The following is a 26,690-nucleotide window of genomic DNA, read 5'->3' on the forward strand; positions in this document are numbered from 1 at the left end:
TTTCATGGTTATTTTCTGTCTGCAGTTCATAAAACTTTATTATTTTACCTTATCGGGGGGCATTTTTTCTTTTTAAAACCAGCACATCTTTTTTTTGAGTAAGAATCAACCCTGGTCGCCAAAAAAATTCATTTCATCGTTTTTTTGACATATGTTTTCTCAAGTGTTGATGATTGCAATTTAAGAAATTAATTTTTTAAATTTTTTACAGAAATTGTTAAAATAATTATATATACCCATCAGCACAATCATAAATAAGCGGACTAGATTGCAGGAAGTTATAAAAAAATACTTTAAACTATCTTGAGCACCATTAAATAAGTAATTAAAAAAACCTATTTTTATAAATAATTTATTCTTAAAGATCTGAATCTCCTGGTATGACAAGGGCAATAGATCCAGACTGCCGATACGGAAGTGTCAGTGGATTAGGTAAGATTTAAAGGGATTCTTAGTGGATTAGGTAAGATTTAAAGGGATCAATGTGAGTGGATTAGGCAAGATTTAAAGGGATTGTTAGTGGATTAGGTAAGATTTAAAGGGATTGTTAGTGAATTAAGTTAGTGGATTTAAAGGGATTATAAATGTAAGTGGATTAAGTAAGCAGATTTAAAGGGATTATTAATGTAAGTGGATTAAGTAAGCGAATTTAAAGGGATTTATTATGAGTGGATTAAGTAAGCGGATTTAAAGGGATTTAGTATGAGTGGATTAAGTAAGCGGATTTAAAGGGATTGTTAGTGGATTAAGTAAGCGGATATAAAGGGATTTATAATGAGTGGATTAAGTAAGCGGATTTAAAGGGATTTAGTATGAGTGGATTAAGTAAGCGGATTTAAAGGAATTTAGTATGAGTGGATCAAGTAAGCGGATTTAAAGGGATTTAGTTTGAGTGGATAAAGTAAGTGGATTTAAAGGAATTGTGAGNCTGGTTTCAATAAAGTTTTGCAGCTAACAGGTTAGTCAGTAACAACAAACACAACCCTAGTCCTGCAGCTAACAGGTTAGTCAGTAACAACAAACACAACCCTAGTCCTGCAGCTAACAGGTTAGTCAGTAACAACAAACACAACCCTAGTCCTCTAGCTAACAGGTTAGTCAGTAACAACAAACAACAGCGACAGTAAAAACAACAGCAAATTTAAATTTATGGATTTTTTTTTAATTTTAAGGTGAAATGTGAAGATGTTTGCTATCGATTTCAATTTGTCCTAAGTGTGCAGAGTATCGATGAAAAATCCACAATTCTAAGAAACAAATTCTGAATTGAACTTGATTAATTTATTTGCCAGCAGACCCTCATCTTTTACACGAGTTCCAGAGTTTAAACACATTTTATTTTGATATTTGACAATCAAAAATAAAATATAGAGATTTATGCTTTTCGTCCCTTCGTTGTCCTCCTTGAATATATTTTATTTAAAGTACATGTAAACGCAATTAGAACTGAGTTGTCAAGAGGGAGAAATCATTGTTTTATATCTTGGAAAGTGTTAAAGTCTGTCAATCTCCTTCGTTGTCTCTGATGCAAAAACCTGCAAGTCACTTTATTGAGAAACCGTGATTAAAAATAATTTTAAATGGTTAAACACGATTAAAAATGATTTAAAATGATTAAAAATGATTAAAAGTGATTAAAAATGATTAAAAATGATTAAAAATGATTAAAAATGATTAAAAATGATTAAAGATTATTAAAAATTATTAAAAATGAAAATAAATTATTAAAAATGATAAAAAATGATTAGAAATCATTAAAAATGAATATAAATGTTTAAAAATGATTAAAAATTATTAAACATAAACATAATGAAGGTTAACTTACGTCTCTTTCAACTGTCATTTTTATATGGAACCCTGAAGTCATAATCAAAATATTTTTTTTTGTTTTAAATATTATGAAAATGCATTTTTATCTTTTTATTGCTTAAATCATGATGTAATTGTTTATTCAGCTTTTCATTGTTTTTCTACACTTAACTATTTTATTTTATCGACATGCTATAGGATTTTTAAATAACCTCACAACCAANAACTATTTTATTTTAATGACATGCTATAGGATTTTTAAATAACCTCCCCCCTGCACAACTTCCCCTCCCCCCACTGAACTATTGCCTTTAAGATTCTAGATAGTAAACTGAAGTGAATTCCTTAAATGGAGTTGATTTCTAATCTAATGTAGAAGTACAGAGCATGTATTTATGTAACGGGATCAATACTTTTCTTCATAGTTCATGATAAGGTATGAATACTAAAGGTAGGGAGAGTAAGGTTTGCCTACAGCTTACTGTACTGCTCAGAAAACTGATTTAATGTAAATAAACAACAAGCCCGGGCTTATAACCACGTCCAGGAAAAATTGACCTTTGTTTAAAAAATCAAAAATAAAACTAGTTACTAGCAGTTTTAATACCTTTAGTATACACACCTTGGTTGCATACACCCCTCCTTGTTTACAGTATACTGTCCACCCTACCTTTAGTATACACACCTTGGTTCATGCATACATCCTTGTTTACAGTATACTGTCCACCCTACCTTTAGTATACACACCTTGGTTCATGCATACATCCTTGTTTACAGTATACTGTCCACCCTACCTTTAGTATACACACCTTGGTTGCATACATCCTTGTTTACGGTATACTGTCCAACCTACCTTTAGTATACACACCTTGGTTGTATACATCCTTGTTTACGGTATACTGTCCAACCTACCTTTAGTACACACACCTTGGTTGTATACATCCTTGTTTACAGTATACTGTCCACCCTACCTTTAGTACACACACCTTGGTTGCATACATCCTTGTTTACAATATACTGTCCATCCTACCTTTAGTATACACACCTTGGTTCATACATCCTTGTTTACAGTATACTGTCCACCCTACCTTTAGTATACACACCTTGGTTGCATACATCCTTGTTTACAGTATATTGTCGGCCATATATTAATATCAACACAGCTCTCATACAAGATAAGCTAATTTTAAAACTGAATATTAGACTTAACCTCAAGTGCACCTCATATAAAGAGTCACATACACGATTCACAACGTTACCTTTAAACTCTATCTGAGTAGCAATTAGGAAGATATCGTTCAACCATGAGGTGCGTTAAGTTCTTACGATTTCCTTCATTGTTTCTGCAGCAGAAATCTGCGAGTCAATTTTACTGCACAAATCTACAATTCTCAGGATTAGTAATTATATTCTTGTTTAATAACAGAAAAAAAGCAATAATTGTCCTTTTTTATTTTAAATCCTGTCTGAATATAAATACATACCAAAGTTTAATATTTTAAACCCTAACTTTAAAAAAAGATATTTAAAATGTTGTTTTTGAGATCAACTTTTCTTTGCGTACAATCTTGTTTTATGTTCTATCATTCTAGTCAGTTTGAGCGTAGGCCGAAGGCGTAACTTGATTTCTTTTTAATTCTATTATCATCACTTTTCACCACTTCATTTATCCCAGAGTGATCAGTACAAAAAATGTACTTTATAAATTATCTTGATTATTTCAATTTGGTAGGAGATCTGTAAGATAATTAAAAAAAATTGTTAATAAAAAAATATGAGTAAATTGAGATGAGGTTGATGGAGTTGAGGTTGGTACCTAGTGTGTGCATGGTCTGGGGACCAGGAGATAAAGACCCAGAGAAACCCAGAGGAGGAATCCTTCTCATCCAACCTAAAAAATGATATTTATGAAGAAAAGATATCTTCATCTAATTATTAGGTAGTTTACAGGTAAGCAGGTAAAAATAAAATCAACAAATGCACGAATGAACGAATGTAAGATCGGAGGGATTTATAGGACCTTTCTATTTCATATATATTATTAACAAAAGTAAAACCAAACGAATATAAGACAAGACGGATTAAAGCTTTCCCAGGCTAGATACAAGTATGGACGAATGTGAGAAAGGGACTGATAAAGTCTCCAGGTGTAGATACAAGTATGGAAGAATATAAGACGGGACGGGTTTAAGCTACCCTCGGCTAGATACAAGTATGGACGAATGTGAGAAAGGGACTGATAAAGTCTCCAGGTGTAGATACAAGTATGGAAGAATATAAGACGGGACGGGTTAAAGATACCCTCGGCTAGATACAAGTATGGACGAATATAAGACGGGACGAATATGTAAGTTTCACTGGACTAGATAAAAGTATGGATGCATGTGAGACAAGGACGGATTTAAGCTTCCCTTAAATTCTCTTGGTACGGACAAAGTACTGACAAAATTCTAGACGGGACGGACCTAATGTCTCCAGGCAGTGTTTCGGATCCATATCATTTTGATTCGGATCCGGATCCGCGGATCCGCATCCGTGATGATGGATCCGGATCCTGACTCTGATACGGATCCGGATCCGAGGTAACTTTTGATTCTGTGAATCAGATTTTCCCTATTAAATGTTATGCAAGGTTATAATTTATAAACTATAGTAATCCTAAAGTTAAAAATGTCGTCATTACTATTATATAAATGTAAACATTAAATTATTAAAGATAATTTTGAAAAATTTTCGTCATGTAAATAATACATTTACGAACCATTTTGATTTATTTATTCCATGGTTTTGGTTAATTTTTGGCGCTACCCGGATCCATATCAACGTTTCCTGATACGGATCCGGATCCGAAACACTGTACTCCAGGTCTAGATAAAATATGAGTAAAGATAAGACGGGACGAGCTCTACCTATAAAGGAAGTACGCAGGTTGATCCTGATCTACCAGAGGAACCAGGAGAGAATCCCAGTCCTCGTCCCAGGATCCAGATCTTTCCTTACTCTCATCCATATTCATTTCAGGTCCTGCATCTCCAGTTATAGAAACCTTTCACAAAGAACACATAAAAACATAATTATTAAGGAAGACTCGATTAAGAAACATTTATCAACTCAGGGTTATATATATTCCAATTCTTCAAATTAATTTAAGCTGTACAATATGCAAAAATTATCTTTACTTTAAAAAATGTATCAATGAATTTGTAAAACAAAACCTCTCAGTCTTAAGATTTCCTAAATATAGTCTGCACTTAATGCTTTATTATTTGCATTTTTGAAGTCATGAAAGTTTTAAGGTAACATTTACTGGAGATTTCCACTCTAAAAGTTCTGCGGTTTTTTTCTATCTCAAACTATTTTTTTTAATTTCATTTACAAAAAAAAATTCAGTTTCGCGTTTTTTTTTGTTCAAAATGTTTTTGGAATTTTTTATCACATTTTGTTTTTTTATGCCTAAAATCCAAACATAACAAAAAAATTTAGAATTTTGTCCAAAACATCGATAATTTCGGTTTATTTTTTGATTGGGTAAATATGTAATACAAAGAGGCTCATTAAGACGTGCGACCGTTTTTAGACACACTTAAACATTTCTCAATAATTAAAAATCCCAAAGACGATCCCGTGTTTATTGGGACACCATATATATATAAATATAATGATATCTAATGCGAAATAATATACCTTCACTACCCTATATTGTCCGTCCCGACATTTTCCAAAGAACTGTCTTAAACTGTCACTAGCTCCGATACCAGTCTGATGGGACATTTTAGATAATAGGAGGTTATCACAGATATCTGAAATCAAATTTTGTAGAAATGTCATGATGTAAGAAATGGCTCAGTCACGGCAAGACCACGCTTTCTGGACCCCCTCCCCCCCCGGGTCTGTCCTAGAACGATTTTTGGAACCCCACCGCTCCCCCAATCAATTTTGTACATGACCACTTCTTTTTCAGCAAAATTATTATTATTCAATTTTTATTATTTCAGGATTAGGTTGGGTTAAGACAATTTCTGGGCCGAGCGCTGCGGCTTAGACAGGTTAGGGGGCCGAGCGCCGCGGCGAGGACAGCTAGAGCGCCGACTAGACGCTTGAGATACATAAGTTGCATGGCATTTACAAAATTGATAAACTGGAGGGGGGTCCAAAAAAACGGATAAAACAAAAATACCTCTAGTTTATTTTAAAAATGTCAATTAATAATTAAAAATCTCCGGCTTGAATGAGACATATTTCAGTCTTCTCTAATCTCTATCTTGTTTATTTTTGAACAGACACTCCCACCGCTACACTAAACTATTTACAAGGTTTAAGATAATTCACCAAACCTCGTTTCCTCTCTCTAGTCTGATTTCACCAAAAGTAAATTGAAAAAAATGCAAAAAAATATAACTGGGAAAATTAATTATCCCAGGATTTATTCATGTTTTAAGTTTTAATTGTCAGTATATTTTTTTATCATATCAAATGAAAAATGAAAAGTCAGACTAGTTTTGGGATAAATAGGATGGAAGAAAATTATTACTTAGCTCTGTGATACCTTCTAATCAGTAGAACAGAACAGACGAAACAGACAAATGTAATCGTAAAAAATCACATAAATGATTACATATACGTGAAAAAAATTATAATTCTTGAAAAATGATTTGGGTTAATCAACTCTACTAGAGAACGAATTGGACCCCCCCCCTCCTATCAATTTTGTACATGACCACTATTTTATTATTATCATTTATTTTTTATTATTTTAGGGTTAGGTTAGGTTAAGACAATTTCTGGGTCGAGCACTGCTGCTAGGGGGCAGAGCGCCGCGTCTAAGACAGGCTAGGGGGCCGGGCGCTGCGGCCAAATGACCAATTTTATGCATGAGTTACTTGCGAAATCCATGTACAAAAATCGTTTAGTTCTTTTCTGTGGAATTATCACTAATAGTGTCTAATTAAGAATTACTGTTTATACTGTTTTCACAAAATGACTAGTTTTGAAATTTTTCTAATTTTTAATAATTCAAATTGACGAAAATTTCCAATTTTTAATAATTCAAAATGATGAAAATTTCTATTTTATTACCATCTTCAAATATATTTGCTCAAACAACTAGTGTTTCAACTACATACGAAATAACATAAAAATTACTTTTTTTAAAGAACAAATAATAATGTTTAATATTATCTGATTAATGGCTAGCTAGTTATAATAACCTCCTGCAACACAGAGCCTCGTTTAAATGTTCCTCATTTTGATGTTTATTCTAAACTTTTTTTTCAGAGTTTTTACTGTTAAGATGTAAATCTTGTTTTGGTCCAGGATGCCAAATATTTAAAATTAGAACTGTGAGATGGGGCAAATACAAAGTGCTTCAAACAACTCAACATTCTACGCTTTCAACGGCGGCGCAATATCAAATAACAGGTTTTATAATTTTTTACAACGCAGATTTTTTGAAGTTTAAAAAAATGACAAGCAATAAATTTTGAAAATATTGTTTTGAATGTTTTCCTCTTAATCTTGTATGTTTGTAAAGTAAAATTTAGTATTTTTATTTAGTTTCACATTTAAAGATGTATATATATTTCTGACTAAATAAAATATATCATAGGCATTTTTTTACAGTTAAATTATCCAGGACCTCTAACCATTGCTGTTTTTTAGGAATAAAGATTTTTAATGGTATTTGTTTTTAGTTCCCAGCCGCCCCTGAAGTTCAGTTCAAAATTTGGAGAAAATTGTCAGATTTTCCGTGAGGGCTCCCAGGCTAAGAGAACAGAAAGTTTTTGCAAAGGAATCCTGTTCAGCGATCGTCCCGTAGATTGTGGAGAACGGGTTTGCATTCGTCTGACAGAACTATCAATACGATGGAGCGGAGTTCTCAGATTCGGTTTTACATCACACAACCCGCTTTCCATTCAAACTCTTCCAAAGTATGCATGCCCGGACCTAACGGGCAAGCCCGGCTATTGGGCAAAAGCTCTGACAGAACGCTATGCAGAATCCAACGCACTTATTCATTACTATTACACGCCAAACGGTGATGTTCATTTTGGAGTTAATGGGCGGGACAAAGGAGTTTTCTTTAGCGGAGTAGATACTCGACAACCCCTCTGGTGTTTAATAGATCTTTATGGGAATTGCACTGCTCTTGAACTTGTTGACATGCGCAGAAGTCTTAATAATTTCGCCAGGGGTGAGGATACGCCGGAAGAGGATAATGTTATTGAAGAAGAGAGTGTTCCAGTCAGTGATAATGATAATGTTCTAAACAACCTGGACGATCTTTCTCTTGATCACAACTCAAATGACGAGGAAATGCCATTGAGGTTCAACTCAGGATTTAGATTTAAAGAGCTACATTTTCACAGGTTTACGGGACCTAATGCATCCTTGAACGGGAACGGTACAATAGCCTGGAGACATGAGGACGAATATTCCAACGGATATGTGTTTACCAGCCAACCAGTCAAAGCGGGAGATAGATTAGTCATTCAAGTTCTTGCAACGGAAAACATGTATATTGGCAGCCTGGCATTCGGACTCACCAGCTGTGATCCAGCAAGTATAGATCCGGAGACGCTACCGGAGGATTCAGATATGCTCCTGGACCGTCCAGAGTACTGGGTTGTGTCTAAGGATGTTGCTAACTCTCCAGACGAGGGAGATGAACTGAGCTTTTGTGTCAAAGAGGATGGATCGGTCGAGTTCTCCAAGAACGGAAATATTCCCAGTGTTTTCATGCACGTGGATACTAGTGTCAATCTCTGGATGTTCTGGGATATCTACGGGAACACACAGAGGCTCCGTATGGTCGGCTCTACAACCCAGCCAGTTATTCGGCCCGATCAACTCCGACAGAACAGCAATGCTTCCCTGGAGAATGATCGGAATAATTTATCAATCTCAGATCTGGATCTGGAAAGGACGGATAATCTGGATGCGCCTCCGATACCTCCACCTAGACGAGCAGCCTCCGGTCAGCCTCCGACACAACCCCCTCGTGCTTTACAGCAAGATGATCCTCAACCTTCCAGGTTTTTTTATTAAATATGAACTAATCATTATGTTCGTGAGAACCATAAAACGGTTAGAAAGACGTCTGTTAGACTCAAGTTATGAATTCAAAAAGTCCAATGAACATGAATCAAAGCAATGATGCAGTATGCAGTATAAACAAGCCCATTTCACTTGATAACTTAATTTTCAAGCTTCTAGTAACTTTTTTGCTTTGTAACATTATCACATACATTAAACGCATTAGATTGTTTAAATGTCGTCTTCCTATTCCACAGTTTTATGGGTCTTATGGTACTTAACGAGCAAGTAAACAACCATTTAGATGGTTGTTTACATTTTATTATACATATATAGATTTTTACTGTAATTTTATTCAATAAAAGTTTGAAAGAGGTACTTAACGAGTAGGTTTCAAACATAAATGTATAAAAAACCAAGGAAGCATAACATTCGGCTCACTGTGCTGTAAATTGACTCAAAGATTGACCTCATGTGACTTTACTGATTTCTTTACCATGATATTATGTATCATGCAATGGTTAAAAGGGTCAGAATCTGATATAATATAAATATGAATTAGAGCACATTGAACTTTATTGTTTATTAGAGCGAATATTAATAACTCGCTGTTTTTCTGCTCCAGTTCTGAACCTGAGGAGCTAAACCAGGACGGATGTTGTGGATCTCAGGAAACCAGTGCTGAGCAACCCTCCCGGAGTAAGGAAACCAAGAGTACGGACGAATGCAAGATCTGCTACGAGGCGAGCGTGGATTGTGTTCTATATGTGTGCGGACACATGTGCTTATGTTACGAGGTAGATATCTGTTAAAAGCAGTACTTCTTAAGATCCGGACCCCCCCCCACATTTTAGCTCCTTGGATCGGGATTTTAGTGGCAAAATATCATTCAAAACATACTGAAAAAAATGTTTGCTCGGAAAGTTCCAAATTTTTACTTGTCAACTTCCGAGATATTGATCAAACCTGACTAATCTTTGATTGCTAAATCATTTCATCACATAAATTAACTAAATAATATACATTAGCTGGATCGAGATCTGGATCCGTATTTTCTTTGGGACGTACCCAGGATCCAGATTAATTTTCTCTCTAGGTCATAACCAGGATTCAGATTAATATTTCTCCAGGTCATAAACAGGACCCAGATTAATTTTTTCTCTAGGTTGTACCCAGGATTCAGATTTAAAAATTAGAATCAACGCTCTTTAGTTCTCTTGTTCTCTGGTAGAGATATTGATCAAACCTGACTAATCTTTGATTGCTAAATCACTTCATCACATAAATTAACTAAATAATATACATTAGCTGGATCGAGGTCTGGATCTGTATTTTCTAGGTCATAACCAGGATCCAGATTAATTTTCTCTCTAGGACGTACCCAGGATTCAGATTAATGTTCTCTTTAGGACGAACCCAGGATTCATATTAATTTTTCTCTAGGTCATAACCGGGGCCCAGATTAATTTTTTCTCTAGAACGTACATAGGATTCAGATTAGTTTTCTCTCTAGGACGTACCCAGGATTCAGATTAATGTTTCTCTAGGTCATAACCAGGATCCATATTAATTTTTCTAGGCCATAACCAGGATCCAGATTAATTTTTCTAGGACATAACCAGGATCCAGATTAATTTTTCTAGGACGTAACCAGGATCCAGATTCATTTTTCTAGGCCATAACAAGGATCCAGATTAATTTTTCTAGGACGTAACCAGGATTCAGATCAATTTTTCTAGGCCATAACCAGGATCCAGATTAATTTTTCTAGGACGTAACCAGGATCCAGATAATTTTTCTAGGCTTAACTAGGATCCAGATAAATTTTTCTAGACTTAACCAGGGTCCAGATTCATTTTTCTAGTACGTAACCAGGATCCAGATTCATTTTTCTAGGCCATAACCAGGATCCAGATAAATTTTTCTAGGACGTAACCAGGATACAGATCCATTTTTCTAGGACGTAACCAGGATCCAGATTAATTTTTCTATGCAGGATCCAGATTATTTTTTCTATGGCGTAACCAGAATTCAGATCCATTTTTAAAACATAAAAAGAATTAGGACGTAACGAGGATCCGGACCCATGTGATAAACGCTATCTACCACCGGGATGTATCACGAGTGCATGTGTGTTAGAAATTGCGCATTATAGGCCGCATGGAGATATCTGGGGGTTCCCTATTAAATCTTTTTATTATTTCTTTTCATTTTAGTGTGCGCTGCAGCAGTGGAAAGGGAGAGGAGGAGGGTTGTGTCCAATGTGCAGGAACTCAATCCAAGATGTAATCAAGATTTACCGATCCTGAGACGGTTCTTGAGCTTCCTACTCTTCTATGTACCTTGAGTGTTGAATGACAGGGTCTGGAGAAACTCCAACCCCAACTGTAGTTAGCTTCTTTGACTTCTGTTTTCTTCAATTAGAATCGTTTGATGTAAGAACGTTTTTTTTCTAAAATTAAGAAGTTATCGTGATGAAGGGGTTAGAGTAAGTTGTATTTTAAGATAGGTTTGTGTAGAGAAGAAGGGATTGGATTAGGTCGGATGATAGAATATTTGATATTAAGATGGGATAAGGTTGGAAAACTGAATATTAACTTGAAAATAGGCTGGTTATTTCGAAAAATGTATTCCTTCAAAACTTTGTAAATTTGAACCAATTTAAGTCATCAAGTCACCAAAACATTTTTATCTAATGGAAACACATAAGAAAGCCATCAATTTATAGGTTTTACCTAAAATTGAAAAGTTTAAGATTTTTAAACAAGATCTTCCAGTGCTTCAGTATTAAGTTCATATTGTAGTCTTGCTAAAAGTTCTAGTTCAGGTATTCGATATCAAAACTGGATTTGGGCATCGTCTTTTCTCATTTTTTTTAAAAACATTCAAGATTTGTAAGCTTTCAGGCGACTCAATTAAAATCTGAAGTTTAACAATTTAAAATTTTCAAAACTCAGCAAAATCTTGACTCTGGCAGAAGATATGAACCTATCTAAGGATTGATAGAGAAAATAAAAATTTGAATTATATACAGTGAGAACCAGAAAACTCTCTGATAGGATTTCGACTTATTGTGCAGTATAAACAGACCCTTTTCACTTCATGAGTGATTTGAGAACTTACCAGTACAACTTGTTGCTGTGTAACAACATCAAATGCCCTTATGTATTGCTTTAATGTCGTCTTCCTACTCGACAGTTTTCTGGTTTTTATTGTAAAAATTTGTACTTTTTTTTGAGTCGCCTGGAAGTCAAAAAACCTTAAATGTTTAAAAGGAACAGAAATAAACTATGTCTGACTCTAATCAAAACTGTATACTCTCTTCTACTTATTAGTCATCTTTCAAAATAATAATTGACATTATTATTAATTTATGAAATCCAGTTTAATTTATTTTATGATGTTGACATGTTAATGGATTTCTAAATATATTTTATAATTGTACCATTGTGTTGCTGTAAAACTATTTACCCCTGTAAAAATGATGTTCTCCATGAATTAACTCTCATTTTTCTGTTCCTAACAACGATTTTAGTTGTCCCTCATTATAAGTACTTTCCTCTGAAAATTTGGTTACTTAACCCCCCCCCCCCCCAAAAAAAAAAAAAAAACTCTATATTTTTAAGTCATTTTGATTTTGGGGAGTTAAACTTTGCAATACTTTAATCCCAAGAGAAATTTTTTTTTTGGTGCATATTTTTCCATTATGGTAAGAATTTGGCATAGTGTGAGGAAAGCAAATATTTAAAATACAATTTAGAAATTTGTAAAACCCATTGGCCAAGGTCCAATTGTCCAAAACCCCTCTAAAATTATCAAAAAACAATTAACAACCCTGAGCTGTTTAATTTAATTTGTGTAAAACTGTCTTATGCTACAAAATAATATTGAACTACAAGAATTGGCATCTTTCTTTCTTTCTGACCCTTGACCACAATATTGCTGTGATATATATCTCTTAAAAAATAGACGTTTTTTTATATGATTAAAATGTACAAACAATTATTCTCAGTTAGATATTTTGCTATGTAAGTTGATATACCAAGATACATTAGTTACACGTTTATTATGTATGTACATTTACTATAATAAAGTTTATTGTTGTGAATAGAAATTTTAATCAAAAGATTGTTCCATTAAACATTGAATGACAGTTGATAATTTGCACAAAAAGCGTAATTAGATCTATTCAACTGAATTTTTCCATTTTCCTGTCGCAGACATGATAGTACTGAAAATTAAAAGGGTTTAAAGGAGTTCCAAAATGTAATGTAATGTAGGGGGAAATAAAATTGATTTAAGATTGTGGTCCTAATTATAAGCCTAGTTCCAAATTCTACCAACATAAAATATAAGTTAATAAGTTTACTTTGATGAAAAAAAAGTAAGCGTTAACCATAAAAAGGGGGCATTTGATGCTACCTCAAGGGTTTATACCCATATTTGAAACAATCCCACAAACTTTCAAACTTTTTGTCCAAACAGAGTAATAAGATTTTTGACAAAAAAATTTAATTGGAACACAGAGCCTCGTTTAAATGTTCCTCATTTTGATGTTTATTCTAAACTTTTTTTTCAGAGTTTTTACTGTTAAGATGTAAATCTTGTTTTGGTCCAGGATGCCAAATATTTAAAATTAGAACTGTGAGATGGGGCAAATACAAAGTGCTTCAAACAACTCAACATTCTACGCTTTCAACGGCGGCGCAATATCAAATAACAGGTTTTATAATTTTTTACAACGCAGATTTTTTGAAGTTTAAAAAAATGNGGGGGGGGGGGGGTAGTCTACAGCTTCTGAACTTGGAATTTACTGAATTTAAATAAAAATAAACAAAGGTTGATTAATAGTTTTTATTTCTTTCAAATTTTTAACTCCTCTAACAATTCGTCCAATTCCTCTCTTGTCTTGCAATCCTTAATCTTCTGATAATACATCCTAGAAAAGTTTAATGTCAATTTTCAATTATGTCAACAATGAAATACTGTAAATACTCGACTTTTAATGGTAAAAATAAAAGAGGATCAACTTCGTTTAGATGCAGATCCTAATTCTAGATCCAGCTAAAACAAATAAGAATGTGTAAAAAATTTAAGATTTTACCTTAGCTAAAAAATGAGCATATTATTTAATAAATTTCAAAAGACAAATCTTGAAGCAAATCTTTCCAATGCTAAAAATACGGATTCGGATGCAGGAAGAAGAGAAAATGTTTTTTTACACCGTTTGAACTCCCCTCACTTACCTGTACTGTGCTGGACCAAGATTAAGGTTTCTAACTGATTCTGTTTCTCCCTTCCAGGAGTTGGGTGTGAGATGTCTGTGTGCTCTGTATGCAAGCTGATGCTGAAGACTAGGGTTAAGATTAGTTTTCACCCTGTTCCCGAGATGTCGAGACGGAACCCAGCGGAAAGAGTAGAACCAGTCCTGGCTTGCCTGATAAATAAAATTAGAGTTCATAACTTATGTAATACTAGTTGAATTAGAGTTCATAACTTATGTAATACTAGTTGAAAGGCCCAGCGCTGCCCGTGGAAAAAAATATTTCGTTTTTTTTCAAATCAGAATGCCAATTAAAAAAAGTAAAAGTAAAAATATGGATCTTTCAAGGATTGTGATCCATTCCTCATAAATCAACGAGATTCAACATATTTTAAAATGTTTTTCTCTTTTAATCTGACAGAACAAAACCCAATTTTCGTCAACGAACTTTATGAAAAATGTGAAAGTTTATAATTTGAGTGTTCAAATGAACAATAGGCTATAAAAAGCTAAATTTAAATTTTTAATTTGAAAATTCTTAAAAAAAACAGCTAAAGCCAAACATTACATTTAAACCAGATATGAAGAGTTATCCTTAAAAATGAGGGGTTACCTTCAAATCATTCATAATGGCGACACAGCTGTCAACGTTAAGATCTCCGGTAAGTCCAAGATGCTGACGCATTGGGAATCTAGCGTGGCGAATGCGCAAACGTTTCGCTGCAGAAAGCGTCAGTGGTAGCCTGAATGATAATAAACTCATTTAATACTTCTCACTAAAAATTCATTAATTTTCCTCTCAATATTTTTATTTTTCCCTAGTTTTAAATGAACAAAAAAACCTGGAAAAAAATGTAACTTCATTATGGGAAGAATTATTTGTACATGAAATTGAATTAAATTTTACGAACGAAAGAAACACCAAAAACCATATATAATTCATCATTTATATTTGTCTAAAGCAAAATTACATTAACCAATATAAAAATTTACAAACTAATACTCGTTTCTCTGGATATCGCATTTTATAATTGACAGGGTTTGCCAAAAAAAAAAGTGCAATACGAGACTTTTAGCATGAGTATAGTTTAGTTATTCAGAAGTGGTTTTCAGAAATGGAGTTTCTTGGTCCCAGTCTAGTGTTTTTCGTTTTCTAAAAATGTGGTATGATGACAGTACTGCAAGGCTTGATAGATTTTCGCAAAAACCATCTAATGCAGATTGATGACTTTCACCATTTTTAATTCCTACTATAACTCCAATAGGGGTCCTCGAAGTAATCCCAAACTTAAATAAACTATTACCTGTCATTTCCCTTGTCGATGATCCCTCCAATGACGTAAATATCGTCAGGATTAAACTTTTGAAGATCGTTGTTTGAGTCTGGAGAAAGATAAACCATCTTCTCTGCTGGGAACAGATCAAGATGGTTCTGAACAGAAATTCAGGGTTAAATAAAAGAAAACGCCCCCCGGCCCCTCTTTATTGAGCAAAAACATTTTTTTTATTAGTTTTTATGCAAACTCGATACATGCATGAAAGATAAAATCATCAAGGTTAACATGGGGGACGGGGGTTAATTTGATGCTCTTAGGGAAACAATAAAAATTCGAAATTGAAATGCAAGTTTTTCATATTTTTTGCTGCTATTTTATATCCCAAAGTTCACTCATTTCCCCCAATTGAAGCATATCTAGAATAGGTTATTGTATACGCGGTAATTGTTCATCAGACAAATATTTCTTATACAAATGGAGTACCGTCTGCAAAGCATGTAAAATCATATGGTAGGGCGGTCCGCGTCAGTTGTATCTCCCTTCTATTTCATACTCCCTGGCACGCCCCCCAGGTTGGATTAGATACCTGAGAGGTTGCATTAAATGCTGCGTCAGGTTCGTTGACGGATGGAACGATTTTCTTCAAGGATTCCATATGTTCCTCCTGTAACCCAGTAATATGAAGTTGGAACGGTGTCTAAAAAAATCAAAAATAATTTATATTAAACAATTCTTGAACAAGTTAGCTTATCTAGTTTACCTTATACATTCTATTAATAGATATAGAGTTGCTCAGTTCTGTAAATAAACTTTTCTTCGAGGATCTATCCATCTTCCAGGACTTATGGTGAGACATATCTATAACTAAAGGTATTCCCCATTCATGGAACTCTCGCACTGCAATCCAGTTGAAGAAACTGTTCATCGTGGAGTCGGAGATACGGTGCATGATTACGTTCTCTCCGAGACCGTAGACAATATGGTTCGCGTTTGCTTTCTTCTCCTTGGCGATTTTTTTCATCTCCTCGGTTCGCTTGGCATTCTCTGCTTTACGTAGTCCTTCGTTGAACTGTGATATCTCAGTTTTGAACATAAAGCTGAGATATTTTTTAATCCTTGAGGTTCCGGTTAGATGGAGAATATCTGTTAGGTTCTTCTCTGTAACTGATGAGGGTAGAAGTTGACCTTCTTGGCGAAGCATTTCGTGGTGACCCTGGAAAATCTTGATTTTTCTTCGTTCGTCCTACACACAACATATCTCTTAAGAGAACAGGAAACTTAAGATTCATATTAAAAGGGACACAAACATGATTTTTCAGGTTTATAAAAGTTATCAATCCCCCATAGCCTTGATTTAAGAAAATTATAACTTGATTTTAGCTTAAAAATGATAAGGCGCGGCGCGGATTAAAAAAAATGTGGCGCCTGGCGGGTTAAACAATAATAAATTAGAAGCATTATCGTCAAATTAAACTATATTTTACGATGGATTAAAATCTTTCTTGTTTTAGATCATAACTTATCTTTTTAATTTACGAAATATTGTGAAGGAGAACAAAGTGTAGAAATTCTAATATGCAACAAATAAGTTAGTTTTTTTCCCCTTAGAACTTATGATATAAAAAGAAACCCGAATGAAAAACGCTTGGTTCAATTTTTGCATTGGCGCATTTTCCCAAAAGATGCCCACAATGATTTTTCCCAGTTTAACAGCGATTAGTTTGTGAAATTAGAGAAATATATTTCCTTATCATCTCCAACAAGTTCGGAAATCATCTCTTCACTAAATAATGTTGTCAAAATATATTTTGAAATGTAGTTTTAAACACAAAATAATATACTATGGTTGGATTTATTTTCTCTCGGTGGAAGGTGAGGGGGGTGAATTAAATTTATTACGAGTATTCAATTAAGTAACTCTAAAAAAAAATATTTGACAAATTCCTGATTTGCAGTGGCCCAGAGTATATTTCGTCCTGCTTTCTGATCTCGTCTAGACAATCCTTGCCCAGGTAGATAGACTGTAGGTAGGTCAACCTACTCCGGTAGTCCTGTAAACTTATCAGAGTTCTCCATTCATCTAAACAGTTTTAAATACTAAAATATTTTAAAACTTAATATTTTTTAATCGTTGAAAAAAATTACGCCATTGACACTCAGCTAAAGATTTAAGTTTTTTTTAAATGTAAGTTTTTTCAATTGAGTGTGAGATGCCGCTAATCTAAAATTCAAATCAAAACAGATTTTTAGGTGCGTCCTATTTCCACAGTAACATCTCGAGGTAAATATACTAAATCAAAATTATTTGTGGTATTGTGACTTGCCACGTCTCAACTCGAAATGAACAATTATTATTTTTGATTAGAAGTGATTAAGCGCTTTAAACAGCTGATTCGTATTTGGCCGAAAGAAGGTTTTGTGTGGCTTAACCTGAAAGACATCCAAAATAAATGATATTAACACACTGAACTACACTGTAATTACCTACGGTTAGGGACTCCGGCAAGGATAAAAGGTGCTTTGTTCTATCCTCAGCACCTTTGATCTCCACCAGAGCTTGACGGAGTAAAAAGGAGCGGTTTGGTTGGTTCTCCAGGACTAGTTGCTCCAACTCCGGAGTCATGGTTTCAGAGAGACGGAGTTTTTCAGACACGGATCCTTTCAGGGATTTAAGTTTATTTAGTAATTTTTCAGTTTCGGATTTAGATTTGATATTAATATCCGGACTAGACTTTGAAGTGAAGACAGATTTGTCTCCGGGTCTAGGTTTAGTTTCGGTTTTCAAAGTTCTGTTCACAAGAAGGTACGGAGTCCGATGAATTAAACCCCGCTCCGTTCTTAGAAATATATCAAGAAAGGTTTTCACTTTTCTCTGCGAGAATTGAGATGCAAGCCCCATTATTGTTGGCTGCATGAATCTGAAAATAAAAATATTCTTCTAATTTTTTTAGGTACATTATTTATCACAGGTTTAAATATATGCAATATATGAGAGATTATGCTTGTTCCATGTCCATCTTAATCCTCCCCACATTCTCGTTCATCAGGATGAAATGAGAAACTGGATCCTGGTTTCCACTCTCCTCTCCGACCTTTCCCTCGCACTTCATCCTATGCTTGTTGTAGGTGGACCACAGCCTATACTTCCCTCCGCACAGCTGGCAGGAGTAAGCCATGCGTCCAGTGTGAAGAGTTCTATGCTCACTCAGGTTGGATCCGGATCCAAACTTTTTCTGACAATATTCACATTCGTACGGTTTCTCTCCTGTATGCACGCGGGAGTGACGTCTCAAAATCTTCCCGGTTGAGAAGGATTTTTCACACAAAGGACAGATAAACTTCTTCTCCGATTGGTGGATTTTGACGTGTTTTTCTAACCGAGCTTCCGTAGGAAACTCTCGTCTACAAGTGGAGCACTTGAAATTGAGAACGGATTTACAAGTTTTTAAATGGTTTAAAAGTTCCTTATTGTCCGGGAATCCCGTGAGACAAGATTCACATCGGGATCCTGTCTCCTCATTAATACCGTACTCAAACTCTGTTAGGATAAACATATCCGGAGAACAGTTTTCTAAACCCAACCCGTCCTGCTCCGGTTTATTGATAAGCTGTAGTAACATAGGAGCTGAGGTATCCTGGGGATATTCTGTTAAAGAGATGTTCTCCATCGGAGTGCTTAGCTCCGGGTTCAGAAGAAGCTCTGGTTCCAAGGAGGGCGCTGGGGGATTTTTCAAATCTTGAGGTTCATCTGAGGACTGAAAACTGTGCTGAGAAGGAGGACGAAGTTCAAGCTCAACAGATTTACTCCCTCCATCCTCAATCTCAACCTCGCCCTCGACACAGTTAACACGTCCGTCCTCGGGTTCAGCTACCGTGAACTCCCCCCTGAAGATGATCCCCTCCTCCTCCCCTACCTCCAGGTTCTGGTTTCTACTAATATGACAATTCTCCTGGTGACGATGTAAATCCGTGAGCACTGAAAACGCTATCTTACAATCAGTAAATCCGCAAAAATAAATCCTGAAAATAGAAAAATATTAGAAAACTCCAGGAAGAGGGAAAGGGGTAACAGAAAAAAAATAACAGATTTGCTTATAAATTGTTATTGAAAAACTTATAATTATAAGCTAGTTTAATTTTGTTTAGATTTTTTTGGAGGATTATTTTTGTGGGGGGAGGGGGGGGGGCGGACTTGCTTTACCTCTCTGGTTGATGATGAATTGTTTTATGTTTATTCAATGCTGCAGAGGTTGAGAAGGTTTGAGGGCACAGTGGGCAGGGCAGGGGACGGGGTAGAGACAGATTATGAACACGCTTTATGTGTCCACACATTGAACTGTAATTACTGAAAATAAAACTTATTAGCTCTCCTAAAGGGATCATTTTTTTAAATTTTATTAAATAAAATATTACAACCTGTAAGTTGCTCCGCATTCTCCACACACCAAGGACCCTGTGACAGCCTTCTCCTCGTGCATATGCTTCTCGTGCTTTCTTAATCTCAGAGAACTTCCAAACTTCTTACCGCACTCCGCCACGCTACAGCTGAACGGTTTCTCCGTCTCCGTCATGTGGACCGGCAGATGCTGGTTCAGTTTAAACTTCTGGGAGAAGGTTTTGTTGCAGATTTGACATGAGAAACGGAGATTTTTCTCCAAGGGATGAACCAACTTCATGTGCCTCCAGTAAGCCGTCTCAAAATAATACTTATCACAGATGTCACAAAATTTATCCTTAATGCCTGTATGCCTTGCAATGTGCTCTTCATAGCTCGCTTTCCTTGTAAATCCTTTCTCACAAATGGGGCATTTCCAGGGGGCAGCTGATCCGTTATGAACCTTTGCCACGTGAACATGCAATGACTCCTGAGATTTGAACGTTTTCCCGCATTCCGTACATTCGATATTAAACCCAGAAGGGGCCAGGGATTTGCAGAGTAAACTATGAGTTTTAAATAAAGATTTTCTATTGAACCTCTCCCCGCAGGCCGGGCACTTGTACAGTTTTATAGAAGCTACATCCTGGTTGTCCTCAGCAGTCTCCGGTAGGTAGGTTTTAAGGTGGACCAGGAGTATATGGAAATATCTAGATCTAAAATCACAATTGTTGCAATGATACTTTCCATCCAGCGCTTCAGCTTCATCTCTAAAAATTATAATCGATAAAATAATCTTTCTAAATTATTCATGAAAACCAGTGTATAGAGACCCGTTTCACTTAATCATGTTTATTTTCAAGCTAATTAACATTTTTATCTTCGTAACAACATCACTTACAGATCAGTGATTAAATGTCATCTTCCCGCTATACAGTTCTATGGGTCTCACTGTAGTTTTACGCAAATAATAATTTTTTTCTAAATTTTTTTATTGTTTATTGTATAATATGAAAAACAGAATTATTTTTAGGTACCCTCTCCTCGAAAACATTATATTAAAAAAGTCTATTTTTCTAATGTGACGGATTTGTAAAATTGAGATTACAAAATCAAGTTCAAGTTTCTAGTATAATATTCTTGAAAATGTGCACACAAGAAAAACTTACCTTAGGTTAACGATCAGGTTTGAATTGTCTAGATGAAAAGTGAACCCTGAACCTTGAAGTGAGCTAAGGGATAGATACAAAAACTTGTCATCCTGAGTATACAGCTCCAGGGTTTCAAGACCAGGTTTGGTGGAGCAGAGCTCCGTGATGACCTGGAGAGATAACCCTGCTCCGGGAGGGATAGGTTTACTCCGGAGAGTTCTCAAGTTTACGATATTATCTTTAAGAGAAATTGATTGAACTTGGATGAAGAGATTGTTAAGATCAATACTCCGATCTTGAGATTTAACCAGGATATCCTTCTCCAGTTTAACTCTAGACTCGGAGAAGGTTGAGTTGATTTTAATCTCCAGACTCCTTAGCTCCTCATCCATCCATATACTCTTCTCAACCAACCTGCACGTTAGAAAAGTTAAACCAATGTTATAAATCTCAACTCATAAACCCCCAATTTTTTGTGTGGGACTTGGAACAGGCCCGAAGGTGCACAGAATCAAAAAATATGCCCTCAAAAAAAAGTTGCTTTCATAATTTTAAAATTTACCACATCTTACTGGAAATATAGAAAATATAAACTAAAAATCATGGTTTAAACTAATAGGAGGGGGGGGGGGCTAGCCCTGAATTTCCAGCAATTTAGATGATTTGTAATATGCATTACAATCAGTTATTTGTTATTTAAAAAAAAATGTAAGCATACAACTTTAGAGGGCCAGCCAATTAAATAATGGTTAGGCTGTAGCCCGAGTAGCCCTGGCTATGAATTATTTATTTATAAATCATAATATTTAAAATGTATGAATTGTAAAACCGGTTTTTGGCCGAAATATATACAGGGGGTTACCCACAAAGCATGAGACTGTGAAGACGATCTGAAAATCTTTTAATGTGATGCTCCCAAGCTTATATTTAGTCTTCTGTCTCGAATAAGATCTTTAAATGGCATATTCAATGATTTGACAAAGGCATAAACAAGTTTAAAGTTGTAGGGAATCATAAATATAAGGCTTCAGACAATATAAATATCGTACAGTCGTCTCTGAAGTCTCATCTTTTGTGGTTAATCCTTTATCTATCTATCTATCTTCGTAAAAACCTACCTGAAGCAGTCAAAACAGATAATTTTACTATAAACCTCCAGGTTTAGCGAGTCTCCGAGCTGGGACGATAAATAAGAGACTATATCCGGTCGGTCGGAGAGCAGAGCACATCCGTTCATCGACTTCCGGTTTGGAGCTGCTCCACAGAGAACACAAGAGAGATCCTTCTCGGCAAATTGATCAGAATTCAATCCGGTCTTATCGAATTCTGACAAAAAAAATAATTTGTTATCCTTGGAATGAAAACCAGAAAACTTGGGAATAGGAAGACGACTTTAAAACTCAAGTTATGACTTTAAAAAGTCAAAAACAACGAAATTGTTCAGTGTAAACAAACCCTTTTCACAAGTGATTTAATAAGTTATTAGGAAAACTATTTTCTTTGAAACAACATTATTGATTATTGATTTAATATCGTGTTCATATTCCACAGTTTTCTGGTTCTCCTTGTATCAAGAAACGATTTTTTAACGCGATTTTTTAAAAAGAAATGTTATATTATAACAAAAAATGAAGAAATTTCGCGACTCTACGGTTGAAAATAGGTACCTGGGACAGTTTTCTTAAATTCAACGATAGGAGACCACAGGCTTTCAAACCTACGTAGGCATGAATGGCACACGGTCTTAGTTTCAAGTTTTCGTTCGAAAACAAGCTCAAGGGTGAGCCTACAGCTTACATTCTCTCTTAAGTTCAGATTAACGGTTTGATCAGTTTTTTCCCGGCAGAGAAAGCAAGATCTTTTGTTGCTCCGAGGATTGAGTGGTTTATGATCTCCGTGTTGAGGACGGATTGGAGGATTCGGTGTCGGGTTGGAGTCAGAGGACTCGTGAGGTTGATACTTGCTCAAGTATAAAGACGGAGCTCCTGGAATGGGAAAAGAAACTCCAGGAAGAACTATTCCTGTCATTTTGTCTGTAAAATAAAAATGCAAAACAACCATTTCATTAAAAACGTGTTATTGGTAAAACATCGAGATTATGATTTTAATATTCACAATTATATTAATAAAAGTAAAGTGACTCATCACACAAATATCAACACAATAAATACATAAGCGGAGATAAGATTGTTTCAATTATATTTTGAGATCCTTGATCTTGGTTGCCAAGGTATCCAGGTCCCAAATAACTAGGTTTCCGTCTCCAGCGGAGGTGGAGACATAGTGGGCCTCTCCTTTGGTTCCGTGCATTATACGCATGCTACAAATCTAAAAATAAAATATTATATTTTTAATTAATTTTGCGCTTAACCAATCCATTGTTCATCAGATCTACATTAAACACCAGAAAACTATGGAATAGTAAGACGGCTTTAAAGCAATACTTTATTGTTACAAAATAAATAGCTTTACCAGTAACTTATTAAATTAAATTTGAAGTGAGATCGGTCTGTTTACACTGCATTATTTTAGTGTCTCATGTTCATTGGAATAATTAAAGTCATGTCATTGTTTAAAATTTTTTTTTGTTTAAAAATTGAACCTGGTTCTGATGGGTTGAGGAAAGCTTGGTATCAAGTAACTCCGTCCCAACCCTGCACTTGTTCTTGAACAGGTTCATGGCAGACGCAGCTCCGGAGTTGTCCACTAGCGTCTCCTCTTCCAACCTGGAGCCAAGGCTTATCTTACCTGAAAGAAAAAACGAATTGAAAAAGATGCCATGACAAACTCATGAAATACTCTGGACAAACTCCAAACAGCATAAATTCGTTAAAACTCCTGACAAAAACAAAGTGCTGAAAAGAGAAACCTCCAAAACTCCAAAAACTTGATTTTTTTTTATTCTAGGTTAGGCTAATGCTGGCACTTTAGGCTACCAAGAGGCGCCTAATGCTGCAGCTAGGATAGGCTAAGGGGGAAGGGGGCGAACGCTGCGACTAGGATATGCTTGTGGGTTGAGCGCTGTGGCTTAAGTTTATGTTTAAATTATTAATCGATACTTGAATTTTCATCATATATATTGAAAAATTATTATACAATAATTTATTTATTCTAAATAAAGAGCCGCATAAGTATTTTATCACAAAAATGTACCTGAAGAATCGACGAGGAAGATGACCGGAACACAATCATGACCTGCCGCCAGGATCTTCGTTGGAGATATCCAGGTCAGAGTCAACAACGGAAGCAGGCTCAACTTAAGTTTCATCATCACCATCCCGCTCGGAGCATCCGCCACGGCAATACTTGAGTCGTGTCCCACCCAGGCAACTCTAGTTCCATCCTGGCTGAATCCAACACTATGGATCCAACCCCCGCCGCTCGGAGAGTTGGAGAACTCAGCCATCAGGTTCGCGAACGGCATCTTTGCTCCCCATTCGGTGGGAGCAGGTTTAGGTTCGATCTCCTTGATGTATGTGGAGAACACACGAACCTTGAAATCAGTAGAACCAGCAGCTGGAATATTTATCTTTGTTACTGGAGAACTGATATGAAAGATGAGTCAACAAAAATTAAATTCAACAGAGAAGATTTTCACTAGGGGGGGGGTGATTTTCTAAATATAATATACACCCCTGTCCTTACCGAGAAGAATATTGTTTGGATGCCAGTCTACCGTAGTGATGGTAGAACGAAGAGGTTTCCGAATATGTTTCGCGACCCACCAATCGTTCTCCTGGTCGAAATAGCAGATATTGATTATCCGGGCTCCAGATCCTATGCAGAGAAGCATTAAAGGGAGTGTTTGGTCATCGGGAAAAGGGGTAACGGTAGGGGCGCCGGGAGGTTGAACCCCCCATCTAGACAAATTCAAACTACTGTATAAGTTCCTGGGTAAAGGTACTGATATCATTTTTAACCGATATTTAGGCAGAAGTCACAAAAATATGGGACATATAACAGCCAGCAACGACACTGTCACACGGGATGGGTAGCGTTGTTCTTGAATTCGATCCAAAATTTACTTCTGATGTCTAAATTTCCCAATCATTAAATATCTCTGGGACAAATAAATAAAGAAAAAAAAATAAAATTCGAAAAAAGCAAATAAGAGCATTCGTCAAATAGTGTTTATTTGAAGAAAAAGTTCTACTTAAAGGGACTCTTAACGTAATTTACAATGATCCAGTTGACCCTCCATTTAAAGAGTTACATGCCTGATTCCCAACAATAAGAAAAAAAAATTATGTCAATTTCCCTCCTTATCTCTACTGTATAAATCCGCAATTCAATTTTACAGAAAACCCACATTAAAAAAATAAGAATATCTCTTTATTTTTGCTAACAATGGATACCCTTGTAAATCCGGTAAGTGAGACGGTTCTCTTGTAATCTCGTAAACAGATTCTAATAAAAAGAAGAGGTTGAACTAACCGACAGCAAACTTATTTTCCTGAGGTGACCAGCGTACACAGGTAGCTGCACGATTGATACGCAGCAGGACAAGAGTGTGCTTCCATTTACCATCAGAACCTGAACATTTACACATCGTTAAAAATAGGATCAGCTCATTCGAGGCCAGGGCTTTATCTGAGGCCATTCATTTCAACATCAAATGACGTCCCCCAATTGTGGTCGTACTGTGGACGTTTAAATTATCCATCTATCAGTTCAGAATTTTGAGTGAGACATCTAGCGGCCAAACTATCGTCCCCCCAAAGAACGTGAACAAGACGACAACTGTTCATACTTTATTAGGGAGAGAACGGGCTCTGTACAGTGTACACTATACGTACACCAATTACACCCCAAAAAATGCCAAGAAACAACATTTAGACATTTGTAAAATCTGCCATAAATATTATTTTGTAATTTGTATATAATCTTTTGTTCTAAGTTGAATGCAATTTTTATGTAAATTCCGTAGTATAAGGTGTGCCACGCGTTTTAGAAGCATTAAAAAAGATTGTTTCTAAAGTTTTTATCAGACAGCTTCTTTCTGGTTGAAATTGAGACAAATATCAAAATTAATGCTGATTTGCCAAGAAATTGCACAACCGTATATTAAGGAACAGATGAAAAATTGGACATCGTGTACTTTTTGATACTTTCTACCCATTCCCTAACAAACAAAAAATCCTTAGAGAGACTGTTTCAGACGTAATTGTCAGTGATACTCCAGCCTATTCAAGGATGAATAATTTGTTCAGAGTTTTTAAGATTATATATGATTATGTTATTTAGTTATGTTTTCTCTACAAAAGTGATTTACAAAGTTATGCTGCAGAGTGAAGAGACATTTAAAAAAAATGTCAAAATTAAACACAATTTATGTTGGTATAACTTGAAATTATGTTTACACTCTACAGCGATCTTCAGAAAAACATTAAGTTTCTACCTTTGACCCAGACATAGGCGTTCCGGTCAGCGCTGCAGGTCACAATTCTGTTCGTGTTCGGAGCCCAGTCAATATCATTCACACGCAGATCATGCTGTTCAAGAAGATCAGTCTGATGCCAGCCATTGGAACTCTTCTCATGTACCTAAATACATACATTCAGTTCAAAGATATACTTCTTCTCATGTACTTACATACATTCATTACATTAATACAATTCTTCTCATGTACTTAAATACATACATTCATTACATAGATACAATTCTTCTCATGTACCTAAATACATACATTCATTACATAGATACGATTCTTCTCATGTACCTAAATACATACATTCATTACATAGATACGATTCTTCTCATGTACCTAAATACATACATTCATT

General features: G+C 35.4%; 4 protein-coding genes and 1 pseudogene across 8 annotated transcripts in view; 1 reads left to right on the top strand and 4 right to left on the bottom strand.

Moving 5' to 3' along the window:
• Positions 1 to 3,570: 3,570 nt before the first annotated feature.
• LOC111695525 (twinfilin-1 pseudogene) lies at positions 3,571 to 5,609 on the bottom strand (annotated as a pseudogene).
• Positions 5,610 to 7,066: 1,457 nt separating this feature from the next.
• LOC111695511 (protein neuralized) lies at positions 7,067 to 12,949 on the top strand. 5 transcript variants are annotated; one of them, XM_023464868.1, is made up of 6 exons: positions 7,067 to 7,227; positions 7,500 to 8,840; positions 9,467 to 9,638; positions 11,058 to 11,276; positions 11,669 to 11,735; positions 12,117 to 12,436. In XM_023464868.1, the coding sequence occupies exons 1-4, from the start codon at positions 7,154 to 7,156 to the stop codon at positions 11,148 to 11,150; spliced, it is 1,680 nt and encodes a 559-aa protein (XP_023320636.1). In that variant the 5' UTR covers positions 7,067 to 7,153; the 3' UTR covers positions 11,151 to 11,276; positions 11,669 to 11,735; positions 12,117 to 12,436. The 5 variants fall into 5 exon arrangements, with proteins under 5 accessions (XP_023320636.1, XP_023320638.1, XP_023320634.1 ...); XM_023464870.1 differs by lacking the exons at positions 11,669 to 11,735; positions 12,117 to 12,436 and adding an exon at positions 12,627 to 12,949; XM_023464866.1 differs by having other exon boundaries at positions 11,058 to 11,735.
• Positions 12,950 to 13,681: 732 nt separating this feature from the next.
• LOC111695513 (mitochondrial ribonuclease P protein 1 homolog) lies at positions 13,682 to 18,322 on the bottom strand. The gene is made up of 9 exons (XM_023464872.1): positions 17,866 to 18,322; positions 17,326 to 17,461; positions 17,128 to 17,164; positions 16,142 to 16,624; positions 15,968 to 16,078; positions 15,409 to 15,536; positions 14,718 to 14,847; positions 14,088 to 14,278; positions 13,682 to 13,780 (listed from the first exon to the last, which is right to left on the bottom strand). The coding sequence occupies exons 1-9, from the start codon at positions 18,293 to 18,295 to the stop codon at positions 13,705 to 13,707; spliced, it is 1,722 nt and encodes a 573-aa protein (XP_023320640.1). The 5' UTR covers positions 18,296 to 18,322; the 3' UTR covers positions 13,682 to 13,704.
• LOC111695512 (zinc finger protein 184) lies at positions 18,299 to 22,994 on the bottom strand. Its single transcript, XM_023464871.1, has 6 exons — positions 22,575 to 22,994; positions 22,026 to 22,233; positions 20,926 to 21,321; positions 19,798 to 20,526; positions 19,583 to 19,726; positions 18,299 to 19,401 (listed from the first exon to the last, which is right to left on the bottom strand). The coding sequence occupies exons 1-6, from the start codon at positions 22,966 to 22,968 to the stop codon at positions 18,378 to 18,380; spliced, it is 2,895 nt and encodes a 964-aa protein (XP_023320639.1). The 5' UTR covers positions 22,969 to 22,994; the 3' UTR covers positions 18,299 to 18,377.
• Positions 22,968 to 26,690, bottom strand: part of LOC111695515 (actin-related protein 2/3 complex subunit 1B) — a 4,815-nt gene continuing 1,092 nt past the window's right edge. The window contains exons 2-7 of the mRNA XM_023464875.1: positions 26,306 to 26,450; positions 25,342 to 25,440; positions 24,553 to 24,684; positions 24,061 to 24,423; positions 23,510 to 23,655; positions 22,968 to 23,235 (exon numbers count right to left, since the gene is read on the bottom strand). Coding sequence (XP_023320643.1) covers positions 23,104 to 23,235; positions 23,510 to 23,655; positions 24,061 to 24,423; positions 24,553 to 24,684; positions 25,342 to 25,440; positions 26,306 to 26,450 — 1,017 coding nt within the window. The 3' untranslated portion in view covers positions 22,968 to 23,103. The remainder of the gene's footprint in view (positions 23,236 to 23,509; positions 23,656 to 24,060; positions 24,424 to 24,552; positions 24,685 to 25,341; positions 25,441 to 26,305; positions 26,451 to 26,690) is intronic.

This window comes from Eurytemora carolleeae, unplaced genomic scaffold, assembly GCF_000591075.1.
Source record: "Eurytemora carolleeae unplaced genomic scaffold, Eaff_2.0 scaffold90, whole genome shotgun sequence".
Lineage (NCBI taxonomy): Eukaryota > Metazoa > Arthropoda > Copepoda > Calanoida > Temoridae > Eurytemora > Eurytemora carolleeae.